Below are 20,783 nucleotides of genomic sequence, written 5' to 3' on the forward strand. Positions count from 1 at the left end.
CCAGGCGTCCGGGCAACCCCCAGAAAGGGCCCAGGCATCCAGGACACCCGCAAGAAGGGGCCCAGGCGTCCGGGACTCCCCCCAGAAGGGGCCCAGGTGTCCGGGTCTCCCTCCAAAAGGGGCCCAGGCGTCCGGGACTCCCCCAAAAAAGGGGCCCAGGCGTCCAGGCAACCCCCAAGAAGGGGCCCAGGCGTCCGGGACTCCCTCCTAAGAAGGGCCCAGGCGTCCGGGACATCCCCACAAGGGGCCCAGGCGTCCGGGCAACTCCCAAGAGGGGCCCAGGCGTCCGGGTCTCCCTCCTAGGAAGGGCCCAGGCGTCCAGGACACCCGCAAGAAGGGGCCCAGGCGTCCGGGACTCCCTCCTAGGAAGGGCCCAGGCGTCCGGGACACCCCCAAAAAGGGGCCCAGGCATCCGGGTCTCCCTCCTAGGAAGGGCCCAGGCGTCCGGGACACCCCCAAAAAGGGGCCCAGGCGTCCGGGCAACCCCCAGAAAGGGCCCAGGCATCCAGGACACCCGCAAGAAGGGGCCCAGGCGTCCGGGACTCCCCCCAGAAGGGGCCCAGGTGTCCGGGTCTCCCTCCAAAAGGGGCCCAGGCGTCCGGACGCCCTTCCCCCCCCCCCGATCCCCCACGTACAAAAGAGGCGGAGCCAAGCGCCACAGGGGGCGGAGCCTTTATTGGTGGGTGGAGCCTCCATCGTGGGCGGAGCCTGTTGTGGGCGGAGCCTCCGGGCGAGGGGGGCGGGGTCAATCGCGCCAGGTGACCTCCACCTCGTCCGTGCGGTAGCTGTGGGGAAAGGGGGCGGGGTTAGGGGGCGGGGCTTGCTGGAGCCCCGCCCCCCTCGGCGGGGTAGGGGGCGGGGCTTGGCGCCCGGACGCCTGGGCCCCTCTCACCGCTGGGTGACGCCGGAGCGGGCGATGTCGGTGACCTGCCCCGAGCGCAGCATCTCCCAGCCGGCCTGAGCGATCATGGCGCCGTTGTCCACGCAGAACCTGGGGGCGGGGCGGAGCTGGGACGCCTGGGCCCCTCGGCCGGACGCCTGGGCCCTTTCCTGGGACACCTGGATCCTTTCCCGGACGCCTGGGCCCCTCACTCGGACGCCTGGGCCCTTTCCCGGACGCCTGGGCCCCTCTCCCGGACGCCTGGGCCCTTTCCTGGATCCCTGTCTCCCTTCCCCGGACGCCTGGGCCCTTTTCCTGGACGCCTGGGCCCCTCCCCGGACGCCTGGGCCCCTCACCGCTCATCAGTGGCGCAGAGCCGGATGCCCCGGGCGCTGCACATGGTTCCCAGCATCTCCTGGAGCCGCTCGTTACCTTGGGGGAGGGGGGAGAGAAACGAGGAGGGGTCAGAGGTCGGGCCCGGACGCCTGGGCCCCTTTCCCGGACGCCTGGGCCCTTTTCCCGGACGCCTGGGCCCCTTTCCCGGACGCCTGGGCCCTTTTCCCGGACGCCTGGGCCCCTCTCCCGGACGCCTGGGCCCCTTCCCCGGACGCCTGGGCCCTTTTCCCGGACGCCTGGGCCCCTTTCCCGGACGCCTGGGTCCCTTTCCCGGCCGCCTGGGCCCCTTTCCCGGACGCCTGGGCCCCTTTCCCGGACGCCTGGGCCCTTTTCCCGGACGCCTGGGCCCCTTTCCCGGACGCCTGGGCCCCTCTCCCGGACGCCTGGGCCCTTTCCCGGACGCCTGGGCCCCTTTCCCGGACGCCTGGGCCCTTTTCCCGGACGCCTGGGCCCCTTTCCCGGACACCTGGGTCCCTTTCCCGGCCGCCTGGGCCCCTCATCCCGGACGCCTGGGCCCCTCTCCCGGACGCCTGGGCCCCTCTCCCGGACGCCTGGGCCCTTTTCCCGGACGCCTGGGCCCTTTCCCGGACGCCTGGGCCCCTTCCCCGGACGCCTGGGCTCCTCTCCCGGACGCCTTGGGCCCTTTCCCGGACGCCTGGGCCCCTTCCCCGGACGCCTGGGCCCCCTTTCCCGGACGCCTGGGCCCCTTTCCCGGACGCCTGGGCCCCTTCCCGGACGCCTGGGCCCCTCCCGGACGCCTGGGCCCCACGTACAGCCGACGCCGCCCACCAGCAGCACCTCGGGGCTCCGGCACTGGGCGGCCGCTCGCTCCGTCACCTCCACCAGCATCGCGAAGACCGTCTCCTGCGCCGGGGCCCCAAAATCCCCTCGATTCACCCCAAAATACCTCCCGGAACCCCCCCCCGACCCCCCCCAACCTTCCCGGAACAAAAACGCCTGAAATCGCCCCAAAAAACCCTCCCTCGGGGCCTTAAACACCCCCAAATAACCCAAAATACTCCAAAACGGCCCCAAAAATACCCCAGATTGGCCCAAATACCCCCAAATTACCCCCAAATTGCCCCAAATACCCCAAACTGCCCCAAATACCCCCAAAATGCCCCAAATTTCCCCAAATTACCCCCAAATACCCCCAAACTGCCCCCAAAACCCCTCGATGGCTTGAAATACCCCCAAATACCCATAAAATGCCCCAAATACACTCCAACTGCCCCAAATACCCCCAAAATTACCCCCAAAACCCTTCGATGGCTTCAAATACCCCCAAATTCCCCCAAATTCCCCCCAAAACCCTTTGATGGCTTCAAATATCCCCAAATACCCCCAAATTGGCCCAAATACCCCCAAATTACCCCCAAATTCCCCCAAATTCCCCCCAAAACCCTTTGATGGCTTCAAATATCCCCAAATACCCCCAAAATGCCCCAAATACCCCCAAATTGTCCCAAATACCCCCAAATTACCCCCCAAACACTTCAATGGCTTCAAATACCCCCAAATACCCCCAAAATGCCCCAAATACCCCCAAATTACCCCCAAATACCCCCAAATTACCCCCAAAACCCTTTGATAGCTTCAAATATCCCCAAATGCCCCCAAACTGCCCCAAATACCCCCAAATTACCCCCAAAACCCTTTGACGGCTTCAAATACCCCAAAATTCGCCCAAATTCGCCCAAACTCGCCCAAATTGCCCCCAAATGGCCCCGCCCCCCCCCCGCCCGGACGCCTGGGCCCCGGCGCCGACCTGCAGCGAGAAGCAGAGATCCTCGACGGTGGCTTCGCCCGAGGCCAGGAGCTGCGGGGCCACTGCCTGCGGGGGGACGCCGGGGCCCTCACCGGACGCCTGGGCCCCTTCCCGGACGCCTGGGCCCTTTCCCGGACGCCTGGGTCCCTTTCCCGGATGCCTGGGCCCCTTTCCCGGACGCCTGTGCCCCTTCCCGGACGCCTGGGCCCCTTTCCCGGACGCCTGGGCCCCTCTCCCGGACGCCTGGGCCCTTTTCCCGGACGCCTGGGCCCTTTCCCGGACGCCTGGGCCCCTTTCCCGGACGCCTGGGCCCCTTCCCCGGACGCCTGGGCCCCTTTCCCGGACGCCTGGGCCCCTTTCCTGGATTCCTGCCCCCCTCCCCGGACGCCTGGGCCCCATTCCCAGACGCCTGGGCCCTTTTCCCGGACGCCTGGGCCCCTCCCGGATGCCTGGGCCCCTCTCCCGGACGCCTGGGCCCCTTTCCCGGACGCCTGGGCCCCTCCCCGGACACCTGGGCCCCTCTCCCGGATGCCTGGGCCCTTTCCCGGATGCCTGGGCCCTTTCCCGGACGCCTGGGCCCCTTTCCCGGACGCCTGGGCCCCTCTCCCGGACGCCGGGGCCCCTTTCCCGGACGCCTGGGCCCTTTCCCGGACGCCTGGGTCCCTTTCCCGGATGCCTGGGCCCCTTTCCCGGACGCCTGTGCCCCTTCCCGGACGCCTGGGCCCCTTTCCCGGACGCCTGGGCCCCTTTTCCCGGACGCCTGGGCCCTTTCCCGGACGCCTGGGCCCCTTTCCCGGACGCCTGGGCCCCTTCCCCGGACGCCTGGGCCCCTCTCCCGGACGCCTGGGCCCCTTTCCTGGATTCCTGCCCCCCTCCCCGGACGCCTGGGCCCCATTCCCAGACGCCTGGGCCCTTTTCCCGGACGCCTGGGCCCTTTTCCCCGGACGCTTGGGCCCCTCCCGGATGCCTGGGCCCCTCTCCCGGACGCCTGGGCCCCTTTCCCGGACGCCTGGGCCCCTCCCCGGACACCTGGGCCCCTCTCCCGGATGCCTGGGCCCTTTCCCGGACGCCTGGGCCCTTTCCCGGACGCCTGGGCCCTTCCCGGACACCTGGGCCCCTCTCCCAGGACGCCTGGGCCCCTTTTCCCGGACGCCTGGGCCCTTTTCCCGGACACCTGGGCCCCTCTCCGGGACGCCTGGGCCCCTCCCGGACACCTGGGCCCCTCCCGGACGCTTGGGCCCCTCCCCAGACGCCTGGGCCCCTCCCGGACGCCTGGGCCCCTCCCGGACGCCTGGGCCCCTCACCTCGATGTGCGACAGGAGGCCGGAGAAGGAGACGTCGAGGCCCTTCACGACGTACGGCAGCTCCAGCAGCTTCGTCCCCCTGCGGCCGCAGCCCCCCCCGACCCCGTCAGGGGCCCAGGCGTCCGGGAAAGGGCCCAGGCGTCCGGGAGGGGCCCAGGCGTCCGGGACGCCGCCCTTCCCCCCCCCCCAACACTCACTTTTTAGCCAGTTGCTCGATGTTGTAGCCGGGACTGGGGTCGTTGGAGATCTGCGGGGGGAGGGCGGGAGTTGGCGGGGGCCCAGGCGTCCGGGAGGGGCCCAGGCGTCCGGGAAAGGGGCCCAGGCGTCCCAGAGAGGGCCCAGGCGTCCGGGAAAGGGCCCAGGTGTCCGGGGAGGGGCCCAGGCGTCCAGGGAGGGGCCCAGGCGTCTGGGAAAAGGGGCCCAGGTGTCCGGGAAAGGGGCCCAGGCGTCCGGGAAAGGGGCCCAGGCGTCCAGGGAGGGGCCCAGGCGTCCGGGAAAAGGGGCCCAGGCGTCCGGGAAGGGGCCCAGGCGTCCGGGAAAGGGGCCCAGGTGTCCGGGAAGGGGCCCAGGCGTCCGGGAAGGGGCCCAGGCGTCCGGGAAAAGGGGCCCAGGTGTCCAGGAAGGGGCCCAGGCGTCCGGGAGGGGCCCAGGCGTCCGGGAAAGGGGCCCAGGCGTCCGGGAAAGGGGCCCAGGTGTCGGGAAGGGGCCCAGGCGTCCGGGAAAAGGGGCCCAGGCGTCCGGGAAAAGGGCCCAGGCGTCCGGGAAAGGGGCCCAGGCGTCCGGGAAAAGGGGCCCAGGTGTCCGGGAAAGGGGCCCAGGCGTCCGGGGAGGGGCCCAGGCGTCCGGGAGGGGCCCAGGCGTCCGGGAAAGGGGCCCAGGCGTCCGGGGAAGGGGACAGGAATCTGGGGAGGGGCCCAGGCGTCCGGGAAAGGGGCCCAGGCGTCCGGGGAAGGGGACAGGAATCTGGGGAGGGGCCCAGGCGTCCGGGAAAGGGGCCCAGGCGTCCGGCACCTGCAGCCCCCGGGCGAAGCGATCCAGGCAGTTGCCCACGGCGACGTCCAAGGTTTCGCCCAGGATCCGGTAGCGGCGCCGCGAGAAGGCGATGACCTGGGGGGGAGAAAAACATGCGTGTCATCGCGTGTCATCGCATGTTATCACGTGTTATCATGTGTTATCGCGTGTTCTCCCACACCGATCCGTGTTATCCCGTGTGCCGCCCGCTCCCGCCGCCATGGCCGCCGCCACGGGCCTCTGTGTCCCCCCGGGAGCGATACATGTCACAGCGTGTTGTCACGTGTTATCGCGTGTTATCGCGTGTCGGCCCCCGCGACGCGGAGCGCAGGGTGGCCACGGCCTCCGTGTCGTTACGTGTAACCTCGCGGCCGCCATTTTGGCGTGCGGGGCGTCGCGTGTCGAGGCGTGTCGAGGCGTGTCGTTGGCGTGTACCTGCGTGTTGCCGCCGCTGACGTAGAGGACCAGGGGGTCGCGGGCGCCGCACACCAGCCGCCCCATCTCGATGTGCCCCACGCAGTGGTTGACCCCCAGCAGCGGCCGCCCCCACAGCTGCGCCAGCGTCCGGGCCACCGCCGCCACCGTCGCCAGCGGCGCCCCCATGCCGGGGCCTGCCGAGCACACGCCAAGCACACGCTAAGGTCACGGGGGCCCCCCGCCACCCCCACACGCCTCCCGTGGGGCTGGGACACCGCTACGACCCTCCCCAGGGCCCCTGGGACACAAAATGGCTGCACATGTTAAGCACATGCTAAGAACATGCTAAGCACATGTGGCTCATTTGGTGCCCCATGGGCCTCCCATACCCCCCACACGCCTCCCGTGGGGCTGGGACACCGCTACGACCCCCCCCAGGGCCCCTAGAATGTAATATGGCTGCACATGCTAAGCACATGCTAAGAACATGCTAAGCACATGTGACCCATCTGGTGCCCCATGGGCCTCCCATACCCCCCACATGCCTCCCATGGGGCTGGGACACCGCTACGACCCTCCCCAGGGCCCCGGGACACAAAATGGCTGCACATGCTAAGCACATGCTAAGAACATGCTAAGCACATGTGACCCATTTGGTGCCCCATGAGCCTCCCATACCCCCCACGGGTCTCCCATGGGGCTGGGACACCGCTATGACCCCCCCCAGGGCCCCTGGGACACAAAATGGCTGCACATGCTAAGCACATGCTAAGCACATGCTAAGCACATGTGACCCATTTGGTGCCCCATGGGCCTCCCATACCCCCCACGGCTCTCCCATGGGGCTGGGACACTGCTACGACCCTCCCCAGGGCCCCTGGGACACAAAATGGCTGCACATGCTAAGCACATGCTAAGCACATGCGACCCATTTAGTGCCCCATGGGCCTCCCATACCCCCCACGGGTCTCCCATGGGGCTGGGACACCGCTATGACCCCCCCTAAGGCCCTTAGGACACAATATGGCTGCACATGCTAAGCACATGCTAAGAACATGCTAAGCACATGTGACCCATTTGGTGCCCCATGGGCCTCCCATACCCCCCACATGCCTCCCATGGGGCTGGGACACCGCTACGACCCTCCCCAGGGCCCCTGGGACACAAAATGGCTGCACATGCTAAGCACATGCTAAGCACATGCTAAGAACATGTGACCCATCTGGTGTCCCAGGGCCCCCCTATGACTCCCAGGTGTCTTCTATGGGGCTGGGACACATCTATGACCCTCTTCAAGGCACCTAGGACACGATATAACTGCACATGCTAAGCACATGGTAAGCACATGTAAGCCCTACGGCGTCCCTATGGGCCCAAATGGCTCCCTGGGGCCTCCCAGGTGCTCGGGAGGCATCTGGGAGCCCCCAAAGGCCCCTTGGGCACTGTGGGAGCGCACACGCTAACAACACGCTAAGCATATGCTAAGCACATGTGAGCCCTACGGCGTCTCTGTGGCCCCAAACGGCTCCCTGGGGCCTCCCAGGTGCTCGGGAGGCATCTGGGAGCCCCGAAAAAGCCTCACGGCCATGATGCAAGCGCACACGCTAACAACACGCTAAGCACATGCTAAGCACATGTGACCTCTACGGCGCCTCAATGGCCCCAAACGGCTCCCTGGGGCCTCCCAGGTGCTCGGCAGGCGCCTGGGAGCCCCCGCGGCGGCCGGGGGCGGGGGAAGGGGCCACGCACACGCTAAGCACACGCTAAGCACACGCTAAGCACACGCCAGGGACACGCCGGGGACACACGCACCGCGGGTGAAAGCGACGGCGTCGACGTGGTGGGGTCGCAGCCCGGCCTCCCGCAGCGCCGCCGCCACCAGCCCCAGCACCCGGCGCCGGTGGTGCCGCGCCGCCCCGCCCGGGGCGAAGCCTGCCGGGGTCACGGCGGGGTCGCCGTGAGGTCACGGGGTCACGGCGGGGTCACGGGGTCACGCGGAGGTCACGCGGGGGTCACGCGGGGTTGTGGCGGGGTCACGGGGGGGTCACGCGGGGTCGTGGCGGGGTCACAGCGGGGTCGTGGCGAGGTCACGGGGTCACGGTGAGGTGACAGCGGGGTCACGGGGTCATGCAGGGGGTCACATGGGGGTCACACGGGGTGGTGGCAGGGTCGCAGGGTCACAGTGGGGTCACACGGGTCACGGGGGGTCACGGTGGGGTCACAGGGGGCCGATGACGTCACGGGGGGTTGCCGTGGGGTCACATGGGGTCGTGGCGGGGTCCTGGTGGGGTCACGGGGGGGTCACGGGGGCGCGATGGGGTCACGCCAGGGTCGGGGAGGGTCACGGTGGGTCAAGGGGGCGCGGTAGGGTCACATGGAGGTCACATGGGGGTCACGTGGGGGTCATGGGGGTCACGGCAGGGTCACGGGGTCAGGGCGGGGACTCGGGGTGTCCCCGGGGTCATGGGGTCGCGGGGGGGGGTCACACGGGGGTCAGGGGTCACGCGCGGGGGGTGGAGCCCCAGGGCCACGTGGCGCCGGGGGGGGCGGGGCCAGCGGTCACGTGGGCGGCCGGCGGGGGGAGCGCCAAGGGGTCCCGCGCGCGGGGGGGAGGGGGGGAGCCCGCGGAGGAGGGGGGCGCGGTGACGTCACGGGGGCGCGGTGACGTCACGGGGGGGCGGGGCGCTCACCCTGGCCGGGCGCCGTGACGTAGGTGGCGCGCGGGTTGCTCAGCACCTGCCCGTCGCGCACCAGCCCCGCCCCCACCTTGTTGGCCGAGCCCTCCAGCCCCAGCACCACCGGCATGACGTCAGCGCCTGCGTCACCACCCGCCCCCCCGGTCACCGCCGCTCCCGCTGCTCCCGCCGCGCCGCTCCGAACTCTCCGCTTCCGGCCGCGCGCTGCGCCCCCACTTCCGCTTCCGGCAGCGCGCCGCCCACTTCCGCCCGCACTGCCGCCCTACTTCCGCCCGCGCTGCGCTGCCTCACTACTTCCGGTCGTGCCACCGCCCTACTTCCGCCCTCACCGCCTCCCTACTTTCGCCCACACTGCGCTGCCTCACTACTTCCGGTCGTGACACTGCCCTACTTCCGCCCTCACCGCCTCCCTACTTCCGCCCGCACTGCGCGGCTTCGCTACTTCCGCCCGCGCCGCCTCCCTACTTCCGCCCGCGCCGCGCCGCCTCCCTACATCCGCCCGCCCGGCGCTCCTCCTCCTTCCGCTTCCGGCCCCGCCCCTTCCGCCCGCGTGCGTCCAGCGGCGGCGGCAGCAGCGGAGCTTCTCCCCGCTCCTCCCCCCCCCACCGCCGCTCCCGCGGGCGCTGATTGGCTGCGAGGGGCCCCCCCCGTGCCCCGCCCCCACCGGAGCGGCGCGGCGGGCGCTGATTGGCTGCGAGGGGCTTTTCGCCCCCCCCCCACCGTGCCCCGCCCCCACCGGAGCGGCGCGGCGAGGCGAACCGGGCGGCGCTGATTGGTTCGGAGCGGCGCGGCGGGCGCTGATTGGCTGCGGCGGGGTGGTGGCCGGGGGGGGGGGAGGGGGGGGCGGAGGCGCGGGGGGGGGGGGGGGCGAGCTACGGCGCGCGCTGATTGGCCGCGCCGCGCGTGGGGGGGGGGGCGGGCTTTGCCTTCACGGGCGCTCCTGATTGGCCGGGCCCGCGCGGCGCGCGCTGATTGGCCGAGGCGCGCGGAAGGGGCGGGGCTTCGCGCCTCCCCTCTTCCCCCCCCCCCCCCCCCCCCCCCACAACGGCCGGTTCCTCTCCAGGGAGGCGGCGCCGAGCGAGGGGGCGTGGCCTGCCGCCGAGGGGGCGTGGCCTGCCGCCGAGGGGTGTGATCTGCCGCCGAGGGGGCGTGGTCTGCCGCCGAGGGGGCGTGGCCTGCAGCCGCCATGCCGAAGCGGAGCAAGAAGGAGGCGGCGGAGGGAGACGCTGGGAAGGAAGCGGCCGCTGAGACCGGTACGGACCAGTTTGGACCAGTATAAACCAGTATGGACCAGTATAAACCAGTATAGACCAGTATAGAGCAGTTTAGACCAGTATAGACCAGTATAGACCAGTATAAACCAGTATAGACCAGTATAGACCAATATGGGTTGGGGCTCCCTCCCACTGTCCTCCCCAGGCCCCCCAGTGCCCTCCCAGTGCCTCCCAGTATGTCCCAGTGGCTCCCAGTAGCCCCCCCAATATGTCCCAGTGGGCCTCCAGTGCCGTCCCAGTATGTCCCAGTGTTGTCCAGTACTTCCCAGTATCTCCCAAGGCCGTCCCAGCATCACCCAGTGCCTCCCAGTATCTCCCAGTCCCCTCCCAGTAGCCCCTAGTGCCCTCCCAGTTCACCCAGTCCCCTCCCAGTGCCTCCCAGGGCCCCCCCAGCTCCCCCCTAGACCCTCCCCAGTGCCCCCCAGTGCCCCCCAAACCCCCCCCAGTGCCTCCCGGTCCCTTCCCAGTGCCCCCCAGTGCTTCGCAGTGCCTCCCAGTGCCCCCCAGTGCCCCCCAGACTCTCTCCAGTGCCCCCCAAACCCTCTCCAGTACCTCCCAGTGCCCCCCAGTGCCTCCCAGTGCCCCCCAAGTCCTCTCTAGACCCTCCCCAGTGCCCTCCCAGTGCCTCCCAGTGCCCCCCAAATCCCCTCTAGACCCTCCCCAGTGCCTCCCAGTGCCCTGCAAGCCCCCCTAGACCCTCCCCAGTGCCTCCCAGTGCCCTGCAACCCCCCCTAGACCCTCCCCAGTCCCTCCCAGTGCCCCCCAGTGCCTCCCAGTCCCCCCCCAGTGCCTCCCAGTGCCTCCCAGTGTCTCCCCAGTGCCTCCCAGTGCCTCCCAGTGCCTCCCAGTGCCCCCCAAATCCCCTCTAGACCCTCCCCAGTGCCTCCCAGTGCCCTGCAAGCCCCCCTAGACCCTCCCCAGTGCCTCCCAGTGCCCCCCAGTGCCTCCCAGTCCTCCCCCAGTGCCTCCCAGTGCCTCCCAGTGTCTCCCCAGTGCCTCCCAGTGCCCCCCAGTGCCTCCCAGTGCCCCCCAAGTCCTCTCTGGACCCTCCCCAGTGCCTCCCAGTGCCTCCCAGCACCCCCAAGTCCCCTCTAGACCCTCCCCAGTGCCTCCCAGTGCCCCCCAGTGCCTCCCAGTGCCCCCCATATCCCCTCTAGACCCTCCCCAGTGCCCACCTAGTCCCCCCCAGACCCTCCCCTGTCCCCCCCAGACCCTCCCCAGTGCCTCCCAGTGCCCCCCAGTGCCTCCCAGTGCCCCCCAAATCCCCTCTAGACCCTTCCAAGTGCCCCCCAGTGCCTCCCAGTGCCCCCCAGTGCCTCCCAGTGCCCCCCAAGTCCCCTCTAGACCCTCCCCAGTGCCTCCCAGTCCCCCACAGTGCCTCCCAGTGCCTCCCAGTGCCCCCCAGTGACGCCGGCTCCCCCCCCCACGCAGGAGGGCGCCCCCCGAAGGCCCCGCGGGGCGACGGGGGGGAGGCGGCGCCCTACGAGGACCCCCCCGACCGGCTGACGTCACCGGGGGGGCAGCGCTTCACCCTCAAGGTGACGTCGTGGAACGTCGACGGCCTCCGCGCCTGGGTGCGCAAGCAGGGCCTGCAGGTGAGCAGGGGCCCAGGCGTCCGGGAGAGGGGCCCAGGCGTCCGGGAGAGGGGCCCAGGCGTCCGGGAGGGGCCCAGGTGTCCAGGAGAGGGGCTCAGGTGGGCAGGGAGGGGCCCAGGCGTCCGGGAAAAGGGCCCAGGCGTCCGGGGAGGGCCCAGGCGTCCGGGAGGGGCCCAGGAGTCCGGGGAGGGGCCCAGGCGTCCGGGGAGGGGCCCAGGTGTCCAGGAAGGGGCCCAGGTGGGCAGGGAGGGGCCCAGGCGTCTGAGTAAAGGGCCCAGGCGTCCGGGTGAGGGTCCAGGCGTCAGGGAAAAGGGCCCAGGCGTCCAGGAAGGGCCCAGGAGTCTGGGAAAAGGGCCCAGGCATCCGGGAAGGGGCCCAGGCGTCCGGGAGAGGGGCCCAGGCGTCCGGGTGAGGGCCCAGGCGTCCGGGGAGGGGCCCAGGCATCCAGGAGGGGCCCAGGCGTCCGGGAAAGGGGCCCAGGCGTCCGGGAGAGGGGCCCAGGCGTCCAGGTGAGGGGCCCAGGTGTCCGGGAGGGGCCCAGGCGTCCAGGAAAGGGCCCAGGCATCCGGGAAAGGGGCCCGGGTGTCCGGGGACGGGCCCAGGCGTCCGGGAGAGGAGCCCAGGTGTCCGGGGAAGGGCCCAGGCGTCCGGGAGAGGGGCCCAGGCGTCCGGGGAGGGGCCCAGGCGTCCTGGAAGGGTCCCAGGCGTCCTGCCACCCCCCCCCCGTGTCCCCCCCCCGGCAGTGGGTGCAGGAGGAGGCCCCGGACGTGCTGTGCCTGCAGGAGACCAAGTGCGCGGGGGGGGCGGTGCCCCCGGAGGTGCGGGCCCTGCCCGGCCTCCCCCACCAGTTCTGGGCCAGCGCCGAGGGCAAGGCCGGCTACAGCGGCGTGGGGCTGCTGGCCCGCCACGAGCCCCTCAGCGTCACCTACGGCATCGGTGAGTCCCCCCCCGGCCCCCAAAATGCTCCTTTCTGCCCCAAACCGGCGTCGTGCTGCCCCAAAATACTCTTTTGTTACTCCAAAATACTCTTTTTCTGCTCAAAAACGCTCTTTTCTATCCCAAAATGGCATCGTTGTACCCCAAAACACTCTTTTGTTACTCCAAAATACTCATTTTCTACTCAAAAAGGCTTTTTTCTACCCCAAAATGGTGTCGTCGTACCCCAAAATACTCTTTTGTTACTCCAAAATGCTCGTTTCCTGCTCGAAAACGTTCTTTTCTGTCCCAAAATGGCGGCATCATACCCCAAAAACTCTTTTTTGTTACTCCAAAATACTCTTTTGTTACTCCAAAATACTCTTATCCCGCTCGAAAACGCTCTTTTCTGTTCTAAAATGGCGTCGCTGTACCCCAAAATACTCTTGTTACTCCAAAATACTCATTTGTTGCTCCAAAATACTCTTTCCCCGTTCGAAAACGTTCTTTTCTGTCCCAAAATGGCGTCGTAGTACCCCGAAACTCTCATTTGTTACTCCAAAATACTCATTTTCTACCCAAAAAGGCTCTTTTGTACCCTAAACTGGGCTTGTGCTACCCCAAAATGCTCATTTGTTACTCTAAAATACTCTTCCTACTCAAAAACGCTCTTTTCTATCCCAAAATGGTGTCGTACTACCCCAAAATACTCATTTGTTGCTGCAAAATACTCTTCCCACTTGAAAATGCTCTTTTCTGTCCCAAAATGGCATGGGGCTGCTGGCCCGCCACGAGCCCCTCAGCGTCACCTACGGCATCGGTGAGTCCCCCCCCGGCCCCCAAAGTGCTCCTTTCTGCCCCAAACCGGCGTCGTGCTGCCCCAAAATACTCCTTTGTTACTCCAAAATACTCTTTTCCCGCTCGAAAACGCTCTTTTCTATCCCAAAATGGCATCGTTGTACCCCAAAACACTCTTTTGTTACTCCAAAATACTCTTTTCCCGCTCGAAAATGATCATTTCTATCCCAAAATGGTGGCATCGTACCCCAAAATACTCTTTTGTTACTCCAGAATACTTTTTTCCCGCTCGAAAACGCTCTTTTCTATCCCAAAATGGCGTCGTTGTACCCTAAAATACTTTTGTTACTCCAAAATACTCATTTCCTACTCAAAAAGGCTGTTTTCTACCCCAAAATGGTGTCGTCGTACCCCAAAATACTCTTTTGTTACTCCAAAATACTCTTTTCCCGCTCGAAAAAGTTTTTTTCTGTCCCAAAATGGCGCCATCATACCCCAAAAACTCTTTTTTCTTACTCCAAAATACTCGTTTGTTACTCCAAAATACTCTTATCCCGCTCGAAAACACTCTTTTCTGTCCTAAAATGGCGTCGCTGTACCCCAAAATACTCTTGTTACTCCAAAATACTCATTTGTTGCTCCAAAATACTGTTTTCCCGCTCGAAAACGCTCTTTTCTATCGCAAAATGGTGTCATCGTACCCCAAAATACTCTTTTGTTACTCCAAAATACTTTTTCCCGCTCGAAAACGCTCTTTTCTATCCCAAAATGGCGTCGTTGTACCCCGAAACTCTCATTTGTTACTCCAAAATACTCATTTTCTACCCAAAAAGGCTCTTTTCTACCCTAAACTGGGCTTGTGCTACCCCAAAATGCTCATTTGTTACTCTAAAATACTCTTCCTACTCAAAAACGCTCTTTTCTATCCCAAAATGGTGTCGTACTACCCCAAAATACTCATTTGTTGCTGCAAAATACTCTTCCCACTTGAAAATGCTCTTTTCTGTCCCAAAATGGCATGGGGCTGCTGGCCCGCCACGAGCCCCTCAGCGTCACCTACGGCATCGGTGAGTCCCCCCCCGGCCCCCAAAGTGCTCCTTTCTGCCCCAAACCGGCGTCGTGCTGCCCCAAAATACTCTTTTCCCGCTCGAAAATGCTCTTTTCTATTCTAAAATGGCGTTGTTGCACCCTAAAATACTGTTGTTACTCCAAAATACTCTATTGTTGCTCCAAAATATTCTTTTCCCACTGAAAAATGCTCTTTTCTATCCCAAAATGGTGTCGTCCTACCCTAAAATACTCTTTTGTTACTGCAAAATTCTTATTTCCTACTCCAAAAGACTCTTTTCTACCCCAAAATGGTGTCATCGTACCCCAAAATACTCCTTTGTTACTCCAAAATATTCTTTTCCTGGTCGAAAATGCTCTTTTTTGTCCCAAAATGGCATCGTCGTACCCCAAAAACCTCTTTTGTTACTCTGAAATACTCATTTGTTACTACAAAATACTCTTTCCCGCTCAAAAATGCTCTTTTCTATCCCAAAATGGCATCGTCATACCACAAAACTCTCATTTGTTACTCCGGAATACTCATTTGTTACTCCAAAATACTCTTTCCCACTTGAAAATGCTCTTTTCTATCCCAAAATGGCATCATAGTACCCCAAAATATTTGCTACTCCAAAATACTCATTTGTTACTCCAAAATACTCTCTTCCCGCTCGAAAATGCTCTTTTCTATCCCAAAATGGCGTTGTTGTACCACAAAACTCTCATTTGTTACTCCAAAATACTCATTTGTTACTCCAAAATACTCTTTTCCCGCTTGAAAATGCTCTATTTTATTCCCAAATGGTGTCATAGTACCCCAAAATACGCATTTGTTATCCCAAAATACGCATTTGTTACTCAAAAATGCTCTTTTTTACCCCAGACTGGGCTCCTGCTACCCCAAAGTACTCTTTTGTTACTCCAAAATACTCTTTTCTCGCTCGAAAACGCTCTTTTCTATCCCAAAACGGCGTTGTGGTACCCCAAAATACTCATTTGTTACTCCAAAGTACTCATTTGTTACCCCAAAGTACTCTTTTGTTACTCCAAAATACTCTTCCCACTCGAAAACGCTCTTTTCTATCCCAAAATAGCATTGTGGTACCCCAAAATACTTATTTGTTACTCCAAAATACTCATTTGTTACTCCAAAGTACTCTTTTCCCGCTCAAAAATGCTCTTTTCTGTCCCAAAATGGCGTGATAGTACCCCAAAATACTCGTTTGTTACTCCAAAATATTAATATTCTACTCTAAAATGCTCTTTTCTACCCCAAGCTGGCCTCTTGCTGCCCCAAAACACTCCCTTGTTGCCCCAAAATACCCATTTGCCACCCTGAAATACTCTTTTTTGCCCCAAACTGGCCTCGTAGTACCCTGAAGAACTCATTTGTTACTCAAAAATACTCATTTCCTACCCTAAAATGCTCTTTTCTGTCCCAAACTGGGCTCGTGCTGCCCTGAAATACTCATTTTGTCCCTCTTCTGCCCCCGTTCCGTCCATCTGCTCCTCTTTCATCCATCTCCTGTTCCATCCATCTCCTGTTCCATCCATCTTGTCTTATTCCATCTATTTTTTGCTCCCATTTGCTCCATCTTTCTCCATTCCATCCATCTTCTTCTGTTCCATCTTCTCCTCCTGCTCCATCCATCTCCTCCCGCTCCATCCATCTCCTCCTCCTGGTTCCCTCCATCTTCTCCTGCTCCATCCATCCATCTTCTCCTGTTTCGTCCATCTTTTCCTGTTTCGTCCATCTTCTCCCATTTCATCCATCTTCTGTTTTTCTATCCATCTTCTCCCGTTTCATCCATCTCCTCCTGTTCCATCCATTTTGTCCTGCTCCATCCATCCATCTTGTCCTGCTGCATCCATCCATCTTGTCCCACTCCATCCATCTTGTTCTGCTCCATCCATCCATCTCCTCCTCCATCCATCCATCCATCTCCTCCTCCATCCATCCATCTCCTGCTCCATCCATCCATCTCCTCCTCCATCCATCCATCTCCTGCTCCATCTATCCATCTTGTCCTCCTCCATCCATCCATCTTCTGCTGCTCCATCCATCCATCTCCTGCTCCATCCGTCCATCTCCTCCTGCTCCATCCATCCATCTCCTCCTCCATCCATCCATCTTGTTCTCCTCCATCCATCCATCTTCTGCTGCTCCATCCATCCATCTCCTCCCGTTCCATCTTCTCCTCCATCTCCTGCTCCATCCATCCATCTCCTTCTCCATCCATCCATCTTGTTCTCCTCCATCCATCCATGTCCTTCTCCATCCATCCATCTTGTCCTCTTCCATCCATCCATCTCCTCCTGTTCCATCCGTCTTCTCCCGTTCCATCCATCTTCTCCCGTTCCATCCATCTCCTCCTCCATCTCCTGCTCCATCCATCCATCTCCTCCTCCATCCACCCCTCCCTTCCCGTCCCCCCCATCACCATTTCCCCCCGTTTCCCCCCCGTTTTTCACCGTTTCCCCCCCGTTTCCCCCCACAAAACCGCAGGCGACGAGGAGCACGACCGCGAGGGCCGCGTCCTCACCGCCGAGTTCCCCGCCCTCTTCGTGGTGGCCGCCTACGTCCCCAACGCCGGCCGCGGCTTGGCCCGCCTGGGCCGCCGTACCCGCTGGGACGCCGCCTTCCGCGCCTTCCTCGCCCGCCTCGACGCCCGCAAGCCCGTGGCCCTCGCCGGCGACCTCAACGTGGCCCACGGCCCCCTCGACCTCCGCCACCCCCGCGCCAACCGCCGGGCGCCCGGCTTCACCGACGAGGAGCGCGGGGCCTTCACCGCCCTCCTGGACGCCGGCTTCATCGACTCCTTCCGCCACCTTTACCCCGCCGTGCCCCACGCCTACACCTTCTGGACCTACTTGGGGGGCGCCCGGGCCCGCAACGTGGGCTGGCGCCTCGACTACTTCGTCCTCTCCCGGCGGCTCCAAGGGGCCCTTTGCGACAGCAAGATCCGCTCCAAGGTCATGGGCAGCGACCACTGCCCCATCACGCTCTACCTGGCCCTATAGCTGCCCTATAGCCCTCTAAGCCTGGTTTATATGGGGCTGGGGTCTTCCATGTTGGGTTGTGATGGTCCCATCACACTCTACCTGGCCCTATAGCTGCCCTATAGCCCCCTAAGCCTGGTCTGTATGGGGCTGGGGTCTTCTCCGTTGGGTCATGATGGTCCCATCAAGCTCTGCTTGGCCCTATAGCTGCCCTATAGCCCTCTAAGCGTGGTCTGTATGGGGCCATCGTGGTCCTTCTGGGGTCGTGATGGTCCTATCATGCTCTACCTGGCCCTATAGCTGCCCTATAGCCCCCTAAACCTGGTCTATATGGGGCTGGGGTCTTCTCCGTTGGGTTGTGATGGTCCCATCACGCTCTACCTGGCCCTATAGCTGCCCTATAGCCCCCTAAACCTGGTCTATATGGGGCTGAGGTCTTCCATGTTGGGTTGTGATGGTCCCATCACGCTCTACCTGGCCCTATAGCTGCCCTATAGCCCCCTAAGCTTGGTCTATATGGGGCTGAGGTCTTCTCCGTTGGGTTGTGATGGTCCCATCATGCTCTACCTGGCCCTGTAGCTGCCCTATAGCCCCCTAAGCTTGGTCTATATGGGGCTGAGGTCTTCCATGTTGGGTTGTGATGGTCCCATCACGCTCTACCTGGCCCTATAGCTGCCCTATAGCCCCCTAAGCGTGGTCTGTATGGGGCCATCGTGGTCCTTCTGGGGTCGTGATGGTCCTATCATGCTCTGCTTGGCCCTATAGCTGCCCTATAGCCCCCTAAACCTGGTCTATATGGGGCTGGGGTCTTCTCCGTTGGGTCATGATGGTCCCATCACGCTCTGCTTGGCCCTATAGCTGCCCTATAGCCCCCTAAACCTGGTCTATATGGGGCTGAGGTCTTCTCCGTTGGGTTGTGATGGTCCCATCACGCTCTACCTGGCCCTATAGCTGCCCTATAGCCCCCTAAACCTGGTCTATATGGGGCTGGGGTCTTCTCCGTTGGGTCGTGATGGTCTCATCAAGTTCTGCTTGGTCTTATAGCTGCCCTATAGCCCTCTAAGCTTGGTCTATATGGGGTTGAGGTCTTCTATGTTGGGTTGTGATGGTCCCATCATGCTCTACCTGGCCCTATAGCTGCCCTATAGTCCCCTAAACCTGGTCTATATGGGGCTGGGGTCTTCTCCGTTGGGTCATGATGGTCCCATCAAGCTCTGCTTGGCCCTATAGCTGCCCTATAGCCCTCTAAGCGTGGTCTGTATGGGGCTGAGGTCTTCTCCGTTGGGTTGTGGTGGTCCCATCATGCCCTACTTGGCCCTATAGCTGCCCTATAGCCCCCTAAACCTGGTCTATATGGGGCTGAGGTCTTCTCCGTTGGGTTGTGATGGTCCCATCACGCTCTACCTGGCCCTATAGCTGCCCTATAGCCCCCTAAATCTGGTCTGTACGGGGCCATCATGTTTTTGGGGGGCTCACGATGGTCCCACCAACCTCCGACCCTATAGCCGCCCACCCCGCAGCCCCATAAGTCCAGTCTATAGGGGCCTCTCGTGCTCCGTTTAGGGTCAGGATGGTCCCATCAACCCCCGCTTGACCCTATAGGTCTCCTACAGCCCCATAAGTCTCGTCAGAGGGCCCCCCCCAGCCCCTATGGACCTATAGGGACCCCCCGCAACCCCTCTACCCCCCCATAGGGCCCTATAGCCCCCCCCAATTTATAGAGCCCTATATAGGGCACTGTATAGCCCCCCGAGCTGTATAGATCTCGTCATCCCCTATAGACCCGCAACCCCTATAGCCCCCCTTGATGTGTATAAGCCCCCCCCCCCAGGCCCTATAGCACCCCTGCCCCCCGCTCAGCCCATATGGACCCACCACCCTATAGGCTCCCTGTGACCCCTATAGGCTCCCTGTGACCCCCCTATAGCCCCATTGGCCCCCCCAGCCCCTATAGACCCAACATCCGTAGTGCCCCCGACCTCCTATAGGCTCCCTGGGCCCCTATAGCATTCTTTGGCCCCTACAGACCCCCCCCCAGCTCCTATAGACCCAGCACCCATAGCTCCCCATGGCCCCTATAGCCTCCCCAGGCCATATAGACCCCACACCCCTAGCGCCTCCGATCCCCTATAGGCTCCCCGTGACCCCTATAGCCCCCATTGGCCCCATAGACCCCCCCCCAGCCCCTATAGACCCAACACCCGTAGTGCCTCTGACCCTCTATAGGCTCCCCGTGACCCCTATAGCCCACTTTGGTCTGTATAGACCCCCCCCAGCTCCTATAGGCCCTGCACCCATAGCTCGCCATGATGCCTATACCCCCTTTGGTCCCTATAGACCCCCCCACAAGCTCCCCCAGACCCTACAGACCCAAGACCCATAGCTCCCCTGATCCTCTATAGGGTCCCCATGACCCTTACAGCCCCCTTTGGCCCCTGTAGACCACCCTGCAGCCCCTATAGACCCAACACCCCTAGCTCCCCTGACTTCCTATAGGCTCCCCATGGTCCCTGTAGCCCCCCTTGGCCCCTATAGATCCCCCCTCAGCTCCTATAGACCCAGCACCCATAGCACCTCCGATCCCTTATGGGCTCCCCATGACTCCTATAGCCCCCATTGACCCTTATAGACCCCCCCCGCCCCTATACATCCAACACCCCTAGCTCCCCAGTCCCCTATAGGCTCCTCGTGACCCCTATAGCCCCCACTGGCTCCTATAGATCCCCCCAAGCCCCTATAGCCCCTATAGACCCAACACCCATAGCTCCCCCATAGGCTCCCTATGATCCCTATAGGCTCCCTGTGACCCCCTATAGCCCCCCCAGCCCCTATAGACCCCCCCAAGCCCCTATAGTCCCCCCAGCCCCTATAGACCCCCCCAAGCCCCTATAGTCCCTACGCCCATAGCTCCCCCATAGGCTCCCTATGACCCCTATAGGCTCCCTGTGACCCTCTATAGCCCCTCCAGCCCCTATAGACCCCCCAAGCCCCTATAGTCCCCCCAGCCCCTATAGACCCCCCCAGCCCCTATAGTCCCTACGCCCATAGCTCCCCTATAGGCTCCCTATAACCCCTATAGGCTCCCTGTGACCCCCTATAGCCCCCCCAGCCCCTACAGACCCCCCCCAAGCCCCTATAGCCCCCCCCAGCCCCTATAGATCCAACGCCTATAGCTCCCCCATAGGCTCCCTATGACCCCTATAGGCTCCCTGTGACCCCCTATAGCCCCCCCGAGACCTATAGCCCCCCCCGCCACCTATATAGTTCCCGACGTCCCCTATAGCCCCTCCCCCAGCCCCTATAGCCCCTCCCCCCCCGGCCCGGCCGGCCCTCAGGGACCCCCGCTATTTTTTTAACCTCCCCCCCCAAAAAACACTGCCCCCCCCAACCCCGTGCGGGGGGGGGGGCAATAAAAGGTGGCGGAAAAAAAAAATGGTGGTGTGGTTGCGCAGGGGCCCAGGCGTCCGGGGAGGGGCCCAGGCGTCCGGGAGGGGCCCAGGCGTCCGGGGAAGGGGCCCAGGCGTCCGGGGAGGGGCCCAGGCATCCGGGAAGGGGCCCAGGCGTCCGGGAAAGGGCCCAGGCGTCCGGGAAAGGGGCCCAGGCGTCCGGGGAGGGGCCCAGGCGTCCGGGAAAGGGGCCCAGGCGTCCGGGAACGGGGCCCAGGCGTCCAGGAAAGGGC

General features: G+C 63.5%; 2 protein-coding genes across 4 annotated transcripts; one reads left to right on the plus strand and one right to left on the minus strand.

Annotated features, from left to right (window-relative positions):
• Positions 1-658: 658 nt before the first annotated feature.
• On the minus strand, positions 659-8,724 carry OSGEP (O-sialoglycoprotein endopeptidase). Of its 3 annotated transcripts, none has more exons than XR_010386409.1 (11): positions 8,467-8,724; positions 7,589-7,708; positions 5,795-5,970; positions 5,360-5,455; positions 4,546-4,595; positions 4,349-4,427; positions 3,045-3,110; positions 2,075-2,140; positions 1,237-1,312; positions 893-991; positions 659-785 (listed from the first exon to the last, which is right to left on the minus strand). XR_010386409.1 is itself a non-coding variant. In XM_064503325.1 (11 exons), exons 1-11 carry the CDS (start codon positions 8,579-8,581, stop codon positions 746-748), a joined length of 1,008 nt encoding a protein of 335 aa, XP_064359395.1. In that variant the 5' UTR covers positions 8,582-8,723; the 3' UTR covers positions 659-745. The 3 variants fall into 3 exon arrangements, 2 of the variants coding, with proteins under 2 accessions (XP_064359395.1, XP_064359396.1); XM_064503325.1 differs by having other exon boundaries at positions 2,050-2,140; positions 8,467-8,723; XM_064503326.1 differs by lacking the exon at positions 7,589-7,708 and having other exon boundaries at positions 2,050-2,140; positions 8,467-8,723.
• Positions 8,725-8,972: 248 nt separating this feature from the next.
• APEX1 (apurinic/apyrimidinic endodeoxyribonuclease 1) lies at positions 8,973-20,537 on the plus strand. The gene is made up of 5 exons (XM_064503328.1): positions 8,973-9,247; positions 9,536-9,725; positions 11,178-11,341; positions 12,085-12,277; positions 16,611-20,537. Exons 2-5 carry the CDS (start codon positions 9,659-9,661, stop codon positions 17,123-17,125), a joined length of 939 nt encoding a protein of 312 aa, XP_064359398.1. The 5' UTR covers positions 8,973-9,247; positions 9,536-9,658; the 3' UTR covers positions 17,126-20,537.
• Positions 20,538-20,783: the final 246 nt, after the last annotated feature.

Source organism: Dromaius novaehollandiae, chromosome 36, assembly GCF_036370855.1.
Source record: "Dromaius novaehollandiae isolate bDroNov1 chromosome 36, bDroNov1.hap1, whole genome shotgun sequence".
NCBI lineage: Eukaryota > Metazoa > Chordata > Aves > Casuariiformes > Dromaiidae > Dromaius > Dromaius novaehollandiae.